General features: G+C 47.6%; 1 protein-coding gene across 1 annotated transcript in view; it reads right to left on the reverse strand.

Moving 5' to 3' along the window:
• LOC106817651 (receptor-interacting serine/threonine-protein kinase 4-like) overlaps positions 1 to 4,566 on the reverse strand; it is an 11,436-nt gene extending 6,870 nt beyond the window's left edge. Inside the window, exons 1-2 of the mRNA XM_014822338.1 lie at positions 4,355 to 4,566; positions 4,059 to 4,160 (exon numbers count right to left, since the gene is read on the reverse strand). Coding sequence (XP_014677824.1) covers positions 4,059 to 4,160; positions 4,355 to 4,566 — 314 coding nt within the window. The remainder of the gene's footprint in view (positions 1 to 4,058; positions 4,161 to 4,354) is intronic.
• Positions 4,567 to 11,257: the final 6,691 nt, after the last annotated feature.

The following is an 11,257-nucleotide window of genomic DNA, read 5'->3' on the forward strand; positions in this document are numbered from 1 at the left end:
GAGAAGTAGAGAGAGTAGAGTAGAGATAGAGAGAGAGAGAGAGAGAGAGAGAGAGAGAGAGAGAGAGAGAGAGAAAGAGAATGAGAAAGAAAACGATCGAGACAGAGAAAGACAGAGAAAGAGAAAGAGGGGGAGGGAGTCCGTATTTGACTCGCAGCTTTTATTGCTTCAGCAGATCAAATAAATCTAATCACGAAACGATGGAAATCCTCTCTAGCTGTGTTATCTTTCTGAGACATTGAAGAAGTGGCTTTGGATGATCTAAGGGGGCTTTGGGGATCTAATGAGGCTTTGGGGATCTAACGTATCTAAGACCTTGGGATTTACAGAATGGGTCAGCTGATTCTGGGAACCAATCTGAATGAAGCAGAATCTACATAAGTGCTGCAAGTCAGGTTAGGGTTAGTGAAAGTGTAGGGGTGTGGTAGGTTAGGGCAAGTTAGGGAGAGTGTGGGGTGTGGTAGGTTAGGTTGGGTGAGGGAGAGTGTGGGGGTGTGGTAGGTTAGGGTGGGTGAGGGAGAGTAGGGAGGTGTGGTATGTTAGGGTTAGGGTTAGGGTTAGTGAGAGTTTTGGGGTGTGGTAGGCTAGGGTTAGGGTTAGGGTTAGGGTTATGGTTAAGGTTAGGGTTAGGGTTAGAATTAGGGTTATGGTTAAGGTTAGGGTGAGAGAGAGTGTGGGGACGTGGTATGTTTGGGTGAGTGAGGGAGTGTGTAAGGATATGGTATGTTAAGGTGGCGGTGGAGGGAGTGTGTAAGGATTATGGTACTGTTAAGGTGCTGAGGGTGTGTAGGATATGGTATGTTAAGGTGGGTGGCGGTGTGTGTGAAGGAATAATGGTATGCTTAGGTGGGTGAGGGGAAGTGTGGTAAGGGATGGTGTTTGGTCGTGAGTGAGGGAGAAAGGCTGTGTAAGGTATGGAGCTATGTTAAGGTGGCCAGCGTGTGAGGAGCTGTGTTAAGGATAGGGTATGGTTAACGGTGAGTGAAGCGCTGAGTGTAGTAGGTAGCGCGTCTATGGTGATGTTAAGGTTGAGGGAGGGGTGATGTAAAGAATGGTATGTTAAGGTGGGTGAGGTAAGTAGAGTGTGTAAGGATATGGTATGGTCTAATAAGGCTGGGTGACGGGAGTGTGTAGGATATGGTATTTAAGGTGGAGGTGAGGGAGTGAGTTGTAGGAGATGGTGGAAGGGGAGACGGTGAGGGGCGAGTGTGTAAGGAATAATTGGTCATTTAAGTGAGTAGAGAGGTGTTGTTAAGGAAGCTTATGGTATGGTTAGGTGTGGTGATGGGAGTGTGTAAGGATATGGTATGGTTTAAGGTGGGTGAAGGGAGTCAGCGTGAGTTTGTCAAGGATATGGTATTGTTAAAGGTGGGTGGGGAAGTGTGTGTCAAGGTATGGAGTTATGTTAAGGTGAGTGAAGCGGGAGCTTCGTGTGATAAGATATGCGGTATGATTAAGGTCGGGTGAGGAGAGTGGGCTCACTGCAAGGAAGCAGCTATGGTATGTTAAGGATGCAGCGGTGAGGTAGAAGCAGCAGCACAGAAGTGTGTAAGGAATATGGCATTATGATGTAAGGTGAGTGCGAGCTGAGAGGCAGTGGTAAGGATATGGTATGTTAAGGTGGGGGGGATGTGTGTAAGGCATATGGATATTGTTAACGGTGGGTGAGGGAGAGTGTGTAAGCGATATGGATATGTTTGGTGTGGTGGGGAGTGTGATAAGGATATGGTAGTGTTAAGTTTTGGTTGAGGTGAAGGGAGTGTGGGTAAGGATATAGGTTCTGTTTGGGCCTATGATAGAGCGCGCAAAGTGAGTGAGGAACACCTCGTGTGTAAGGAATATGCGTATGTTAAGGTGTGAGTGAGGCGGAGTGTGATAGGATATGGTATGTTTGGCGTGAGTGAGGGAGGGTCGTAAGGATCAAGTGGTTATTAAGGTGAGTGAGTCGGTGTGTGTAGGTGATGTCATGTTAGGTGGTGAGGGAGTTGTGTAAGGATATTGGTATGTTTGACGTAGTGAGGTGCGGGGAAAGGTGTGTCAAGGATATGGTGTATGTTAAGGTTGGGTGAGGGGTGTGTAAGGACTATTGGTATGTTAAGCTGTGGGTGAGGGAGTGTGTAAGGATATGGATATGTTAAGGTGGTGAGGGGTGTGTAGGATATGGCTATTCATGTTCATAGGTGCGTGTGAGGGAGTGTGTAAGGATATGGTATGTTAAGGTGGGTGAGGGAGTACGTGTGTAAGGATATGGTATGTTTGGGTGAGTGAGGGAGTGTGTAAGGATATGGTATGTTAAGGTGGGTGGTGAGGGGGGTAAGGATATGGTTATCGTTAGGTGTAGGGATGTGTTGTAAGGATATGGTATGTTAAGGTGGGTGAGGGAGTGTGTAAGGATATGGTATGTTAAGCTGTGATGTGAGGAGTGTGTAAGGATATGGTATGTATAGGTGGATGTGCGAGGAAGTGTTGATAAGGCTATGGTACTTTAGGTGGGTGAGGCGGGGTGTGTAGGAGTATGGTATCGTTTAAGGTTGATAGTGAGGGAGGTGCTGTAAGGATTATGGTATGTTAAGGAGCAGCAGGCGGGTGAGGGAGTGTTGAAGATATGGTATGTAAGGTGAGATGATGGGCAGTAGTGTAGGATTATGGTATGATTAGGTGGCAGCCAGGTAGCGGTGAGGGAGTGTGTAGGAGCTATGGTTATGTTTAAGAGTGGCGTGGGAGTGTGTAAAGGATATGGTATCTGTTAAGGGTGGTCGAGAGTGGTGAGTGTGTTAAGGAATGTATGGTCATGTTAAGGTGGGTGAGGAGTACGTGTATGTAAGGTATGGTATGTTAATGTGGGTCGAGGGAAGTGTGTAAGGATTGGGATGTTAGGTAGAGGGTGAGGGAGTCGATGTTGTGTAAGGATATGTATTTAAGGATGGGTGAGCGGAGTGTGTAAGGAAGGTATGGTATTGGTAAGAGTGCGTGAGGGACAATAGCCAGCAGTGTGTAAGGATATGGTATGTTAAGAGGTGGAGCGCCGTGAGGGGAGTGAGTAAGGATATTGGTATGTTAAGGTGCGTGTGAGGAGAGTGTTGTAAGGCAGAATCTGTATGTTAGGTGGTGAAGCGGAGTGGGTGATAAGGATATGGTATGTTTGGCGTGAGTGCAGGGGTGTGCTAAGGATATGGTATGTTAGGTGGGGTGAGGTAGTGTGTAATGATATGGCTAATGTTAAGGTTGGGTGAGGGGGTGGTGTAACGGGAATATGGATATAGTTTGGCGCTGTGAGTGGAGGGGGTGTGGTAAGGGATATGGTATGTTAAGGTGGGTGAGGGAGTGTGTAAGGATATGGTATGTTAAGGTGGGTGAGGGAGTGTGTAAGGATATGGTATGTTAAGGTGGGTGAGGGAGTGTGTAAGGATATGGTATGTTAAGGTGGAAGTGAGGCGACCAGTGATGTAAGGATTATGGTATGTTAAGGTGGAGTTGTGAGGGAGATGCTGTAAGATATGGTCATGTTGGAGACCGTGAGTGAGGGAGTGTGTAAGGATATCGGTATGTTATAAAGGTGAGGTGGAGGGATAGTGCTGTAATGATGTATGTTTGGTAGCAGCAGGCAGGTGATGTGGGGGTATGTGTTAAGGATATTGGTATGTATGCAAGGTGAGTTGGAGGGAGTGTGTAATGGATTATGGTATGATTAAGGTGCCGGTCGAGGGAGGGTGTAGGAATAATGGTATCGTAGGTGGGTGAGGAGTGAAGCAATGTAAGGAATATGGTATGCTACAGTACGAGTGAGGGAGTGTGTAAGGAATATGGTATGTTTAAGAGTGGTGGGTGGGGGAGTGTGTGTAAGGATAATGGATATGTTTGGAGTAAGTGAGTGAGGACGCGATTGATGTGTCAGTTAGATATGGCTATGTCTAAGTGGGTGGAAGGGAGTGTGGTAGGATTAGATATGGTTTTGGAGTGAGTGAGGGAAAGTGGTGTACAGCGATAATCGCTATGTTAAGGTGGGTGAGGGAGTGTGTAAGGATATGGTATGTTAAGGTGGGTGAGGGAGTGTATACGGGTGAACTACCGGAAACATCACGTCCTCTGGCAACTTATCTGGAATCTCTGGGATCTCTGGGATCTTTGGAATCTCTGGAATCTCTAGGAAATTTACGATCCTTGGGATCTCTGGGATCTTCTGCACTTACTCGATGACGTCTGTATGTATGTGTCCGTTGCACGCTGCGGCATACAGGCGAGTGTTCGGTTAGGGTGGGTGAGGGAGGGTGTAGGGGTGGACGGACTGACAACATGGCGCCCTCAGACAACTTATCTGCAATCTTTGCGATCTCTGGGATCTGTCTGCACTTACTCGATGACGTCGGTGTGTCCCTTGCTGGCTGCGGTGTGCAGCGGCGTGTTACGCTCTGCGTTCAGCAGCTGCAGGTCGTGATGCATCCTCTGCTGCTCGCGCACGTGCTGCTCGATGTAGCCTAGGTTACCCTCAGACGCCGCCTCGTGAAGCGTCAAGGCGGGCACAGGGGGCGCCACCGGCGCCGGTGATGATTGCGATTTCTTGGGCATGTCGGTCGGCGCGTTCGACGGTGGTTCACCGAGCAATCTATAGTAACAGTTAGTATACTTGTATTATATATGTAATATATGTATGTATGTATGTATGTATGTATGTATGTATGTATGTATGTATGTATGTATGTATGTATGTATGTATGTATGTATGTATGTATGTATGTATGTATGTATGTATGTATGTATGTATGTAAATATATATGTATATATATATATAGGGGTATGTGGGTATGTGTGTGTGTGTGTGTGTGTGTGTGTGTGTGTGTGTATTTGTGTGTGTGAGTGTGTGTGTACAAGCTGTAAGTGGTTAGGCCTCGTACACTGTCCACTGAATGCTGTGAGTTCAAACACCGGCCGGGGCAGTGAATTTTCTCAAGGTGTAAAAACCTGGCTCTCAACATTGGAGACTGTGAATCTCCCGTGGATTGGATGACTACGTAAAATGGCTGTCCCGTCTCCAGTAATACTAAGGTCAATGGGGACGTAAAAGAACCACTGAGGGCGCAAACAAACTCTGGCTGTGACCACCCACAGTGCCTTTCGGCAAAAAAAACTATACTACCTGGCTTTACCCAAGCTAGGTCACAACCCATGGCTAGCTATAGCCCAAGCTATGGCAATCAAGCAACAAGATTTCTCTGCGGCCGTCTCAGCTAAGCTGTGCCTTCGATCAACGGGATTTCTTGCCAAGGGACGCTATCCTGCGCCATATAGCGTCGTCATCGTAGGCGTAGCTTCGCAGTTTAATATATAGGGGCCTATATATATATATTCTGTGTAATGCCCGTTTCGGTCTCCTAGACAATTATTTGTACAAGCTGGTACGTGTAATTTGGTTACCGTATACTTGTAATTTTAAAATACAAGTCACCTGAATAGCTTACCTGTATGTTTGACAAGCGGAAACCTGGAGTACTCCTTCTTGTTTCCCCTTTTCTCTGCTTCTCTTCCAGCTGGCTGTAGCTTGTAAGTTTGATTAGTTGTGTCGCTGAATTCCTCGCGTAGTTTTCTATACGTAGCAGGTCCGTAAGTTAGTGAGTTAGTGAGTGAGTGAGTGAGTGAGTGAGTGAGTGTAGTGACACAGCCCCGCCCAGTAGCGCAATGGCGTAGGACACACTGACGCGAACGCTAGCACCGACCTGAAGTTTGGACCCGGTACGAGAGATAGAACGAGCTGTCTCGCTCTACGTGTGTGTCTTTCTCTTTCGCTCTCTCTCCGCTATCTCTCTCTCTCTCTGTGTCGTGTGTGTGTGTGTGTGTGTTGTTTTGTGCTGTGTGTTGTGTGCGCCGCGCAACGCGTGTGTTGTGTGTATGTGTTGTGGTACGTGTTGTGTGTGTGTGTGGTGTGTGTGTTGTGTGTGTGGTGTGTGTGCAGTGTAATGGGCGTGTGTTGTGCGTGTGGTGCTGTTTGTGTTGCTCTGCGTGCAAGAATATTAATTGGGTCGCCGAAATTTTTGCAAACAACACAGCTATCATTGAGAAATTTTCACCTTAAATAGTTTCTGTCTTATTAAAAAATGAGTCTTGGTCCTAAATTGTGCGACTAAACACTATACAGTAACACCATCAATTATAATGGTGGCATATATTGTTATTCGCTGAACACTTGTTAATTACTCTATTATGAAACGCTATGCTGCATGTTTGAATGTGGTGCGTATTCGGTATAATGTTGCCTGTCATTAAAATATATGCCCAGTGCTCTTATATAGTTGATTACGACAATCTATAGGTGTATAGCCGTGCTGCAGACCTAGAGAACGCAAAAAGCTTACTGCCGAACCCAAGTATATAATAGCATACTAATTAGTATAATGAGGTGTAATATATAGTACATATATAACGCCCCGATCGAATCGTTGGACATGCAGCTATCGCGTGCGCGTTTTTCTCCTGAGAGCTACACTATAGCTTTATTCAGGTACAAATTTATGTAGCTCTACTACCAGTTCAAGTAGCCTAATAAAAATACACACACCCACCACTACACATCACCACACACCATACACACACACACACACACAACACAACACGACACACAGACACCACACACACCACAACACACACACACACAGCACAGACACACACCACACAAGCACACACATCATATATATCAAATATATATATATATTATATATACGTGTGTTAGTGGCGTGTATGTTTTTTACGATCAGTCTAGCTGTGGCTCTCTAAACCCCCCCTCCCCCGGGCCAGGGTCGTAGCACCCCGTAAATAAATTACAGGTTGGATACCATTGTATGAGGTATGCCTCCATGCTCCATCCTCTCTCACAACGGCGCAGCCCACCTAGAATAATACCCATCAACATAATATAAGCATACATAAATCCCCCGAAATCGAGCGGAGGGAGCGTGCGTGTGGTCTGTCCCTGTATCTGTGTGTGTTAGTACAGGTTTAAGCGTGCAGTGAGCGGGATCGAGAAGTCTGTGTACGTGCTGGTAGTATGTAAGCGTATGATTTACAATAATAATGTTACATAAAAATTAGTTAGAGACAGCGAGTGCGGCTAACTGCGGGTTGTTTAGTGGTAGTGTAGATTTCAAGGGGGGACGTATAACAAAAAACCAGAAGACCTATCGCAGACGCACCTCGTGCATATACTTGACCAAGGGGGTGCAACACCTGTACACCGTGTTAAGAGGCCGAGGGGTGCAACGGACCAGGCACTTGAGGCACTGGGAAGAGCAATCTGCCTGGTCCTACTCACGCAGGCTCACTATAATACGCACATAAATCCAATGCTAAATCAGCTCAGGCTCGGACGCCCACGACCCGAAACAAAACAAAACGAACACGAACGAACGAACGAACGAACGAACGAACGAACGAACGAACGAACGAACGAACGAACGAACGAACAAACGAATGAACGAACGGACGAACGAACAAACGGACGAATGAGCGACTGAGGGAGAGAGAGTGCACACACACCATTTGTCGGCCCCTGCGAGCCGGACAACGCCCGAAAAGGTATACCTTATATAATTATACTAAGGAAGCTATAGCCTACACACGACAGGGAGATAAACTGCCAACCCACGAACTCGTGCCGAGCCGCGAAGCGCACGACTGGGAGAGACAGAGACGGCTACAATACTAACCCGTAGAATAGCTAAGAGAAGTTAAACGTGTAATCACCTAACGAGGTAACGTAAACGTAGCACGCGCAATATATATTATATATATATCTATACGCTATATTCAAGATACGTGCAGTGAGCGTTATTCATGTTATTTGTATATGATGAATAAAACCATCAGTTCTATAAAGACTATCTGAAGACTTGGGTTCATTTCACTTTGAGTTTTCCTGTTACTGCGCATGCATCACCGTCCTACCTTCGCGGTAGGAGCGAAAAATTATCCCGACGCAAATAAATTACACGTGCTAACCACAGCACGTGTGAAAGTCCAGTGTGGCCACCCCTAAGGCCACTACAGTAGTAGTGTAACGTATGATTTACATATGTTACATAAATTAGTTAGAGACGCGGAGTGCGGCTAGACTCGGGGTTATTTTAGTATGTAGACAGAGCGTCGCGCATCTTGTGCGGCTAGATTGATGTTATAAAGAGAATGGTAAACGTGTTTTAGGTCGGGCGCTTCTAGGGTCATTGTGAAATGGGGTAGAACGCGGTCTGGGAGAACGGGTGACATGTGCGCTGAGGATGTAGGGGTTTTGGGGGACATATATAGGAGGTTAGGATAGATCGATTGAGGGGAAGATGTAGGAGTGGGGGTCTGGTTGTGGTCGCGAGAGGAAGCGCACGCTTCAAATTAGGGAGAATGGTAGACGTGGTTGGATTAGACAGATTAGAGGGTCATTGTGAAATGGGGGGTAGGACGTAGTCTGTGAGAACGGGTACATGTGCGTGGTGCATATGTGGTTTGTAGGAGTTTTTGGTGAGAGGTAATATATAGAGAGAGATGTAAGGGGAGAGAGGATTCTGGTTCTGGTCGCGAGAGTACGCGCACGCGTGACCGCGCATGTGCGCGGGTCTTTGTCTGTGTGTAAGGAGATGTGATGTGTGTAAGATATTAAATATTATTCCGGTTACTACAACAAGTTTGAATTTATAGCATCATTCCTGTTTACACTGTCTCTCTCTCTCTCTCTCTCTCTCTCTCTCTCTCTCTCTCTCTCTCTCTCTCTCTCTCTCTACACCCATACACTGCACACATAGACACACGCACACACGTACACTCGAAACAGCGACCCACCACCACACACCTGCAACACCAGCATAGCTACTACTATATACGCCGCACCCACGCGGGTACTACAGCTGCTGTACGCGTTGACCTTATGTACACGTTCGAACGGCGACGATGTGTCTGGAAAATCGGCAGATAACGAATAAGCTCTCGGCTCAGCTCGCTGCTCTCTGCCGTGCACGCCGTATAAGGAATAATGGGCGGGGCTTACGGTCTCACAAAAATGCAGATTTACGAGGAAATTCAAGGGCGCAGCGTGCTAAATAGTACGTGATTTTTGGTAACGAGCCACTAGCTATCGATTAAGACAGTTCGCGAGTAGATTGATGCGGCAGAACGTTAGATCAGCGATTTCCCGTCGTTGCGGAATAGTTGTAAACTTGCGTGATGAGGGGCGGGGGGCGATGCCTGTTTAAGCGTGGCACTGCGTGCCAATCATCGGGCTGCGCCCTGGTTTCGACCACTCCGCGTCTCTAACTAATTTATGTAACATATGTAAATCATATGTTACAGTAGTGGTGGGTGGTAGCTGACACGATCGGAGCCTGATCAAAGGCGGGATTGAGTCACGGTATGTATAACTGATTGAATAATTTTAGTTAGTTAGTTTGTTAGTTAAGGATAATTGGGGGTGATATGCCTAGCCTAATATGCACCCATATCTTGCGATTTTGTGAATCGGTCGATGATTCTGGCCTTAAATACGTTAGTAGTGGCAGCTGCGACTGCACTTTGTGGGAGGTTATTCTAGGGTTTCACCACTCTCTGGCTAAAAAAAGTTTTGTCGCACGTGGAGTCTGGACCGTTGTTTATATAATTTCATGTTATTTCCCCTTAGTGATGTTGTTGAGGCTGGACAAAAGAGAGAGTGTTTTAGGGTTTCAGTTTATATTTCCCTGTCATGATTGTATGATTGTATGTAGGTCGGCTGCTTAGTCCTTCTTGTTATGTAAAGCATTGTAAAATCCTAAAAACAGTTAGCCGTCCTCGTACTGACGTTTTTTAAACCCATTGTAACTTAGTTTGGTGGCCGCTTCGTTGGACTTTTCCTGAATGTGCTAAATTGTCTAGGTAATAGTAGGCGAGATGCATGCCTGGATGCAAGTACTGCTAGGTGTGGACGTATACATGTTTTGTATGATCAAGAGGAAGCTTTCTGTCCATGAACTTGATGAAAATTCCTGTTTTGACGCTCTGTTTCCGTTGTTTGGTAGGCTGTACAGAGGCTTATGGCACTGCATCGTAGGTTTCATGGTCGTTTAGATATCGCAAAACAGGCAGTTTTGTGATTTTAGTGACTATATTAGAGTAATACGGGAACTGCGCATTCTTGCGTACTCCCCTCTTCCGATAGGTACGATGAACCGCTCTCTGTGGCGTCAGGCGGCCCGCCCTGGACTTCGCTCCACGCACGAGGCGCTGTCGGGCGCATCAGCGATCAGGCGCCGCCCGAATGCATCCGGGCGCACGCAGCGGCAAGCTGTGGCGCTGCCGAGAAATGCCGTCCCCCCCGCGAGCTCCGAGGGCCAGTCGGCCACGGCGACCACATGAAGCCGCGCATGCGCCGCCGGTCGACAGCCAGAAAGGTGGCAGCTGGCGGGGCAAGCAGCGGCGCGGGCCGGGCCGGCCGCACGGGATCGCTGAATCGACCGATATGACGGCCGGACGGAGAAGCGAGCTCGCAAGATAGTTCAAGAATATCATCCAGACGCCAGCGGCAGATGACACTGCGCGCAAAGCGCACCGAGTGTCCTTTTTCCTCCTTCTTAGCCTATTTTTCAAAATTTGCTCTTGGGCGCCAGCGAAACACGCGCACGCGCGCGCTCCTGGCAGAGCAGCGCGCCCGTCGCAGCGGCGCCATACGTAGGCGGGGCTTTGCTGCGGTTTCGGAAGGTTTCTAGCGAGAGAGTCTCTTGTGATTAAAGGATATGAGTTCGTGTATTTTTTAAAGACGCAGTACATAAGAGCCGTCTGTCGTCGTCATCGGGTACCGGCGACCCTGACATGTGCATACCTCTGTCTGCGCCGCAATTTATTCAACGTGAAAATATTCAGGAGGCATGTTTTCCTGACCACCGGCTTTCAAGTGTCAATCCGGAGGTCGGGTCCTGCAGAAGAATATTGCTCTGTGATGTTTCCTCTCAAACTATCACTTGACCGCAAATAACGCAAAGCGAGGTTTGTGCGACTCGTCTACAAACATTTTCAACTTACAACTGCTGAGGTCAAGCAGGTACACCATGGTGCGTACGAATAGGTGCGTACACGAGTGCGAAAGCGACGGAACGCACGGGAGAGCTGGCAGCGGAACGTAGATCCTGTTTCTGCGCACGGTACGCCCTGCACTGGGAGCCGCGCACGGCCCGCTGTAGACGCTGCTCCGCTCAGAGAAATTTCTCGCCGTGGCAGTTGATACTCGCATCTATTCTAGTCTGTCAAGAAACTTCCA

The sequence above is a fragment of the Priapulus caudatus genome, unplaced genomic scaffold (genome assembly GCF_000485595.1).
Source record: "Priapulus caudatus unplaced genomic scaffold, Priapulus_caudatus-5.0.1 Scaffold1815, whole genome shotgun sequence".
In the NCBI taxonomy this organism is placed as follows: Eukaryota; Metazoa; Priapulida; class Priapulimorpha; order Priapulimorphida; family Priapulidae; genus Priapulus; species Priapulus caudatus.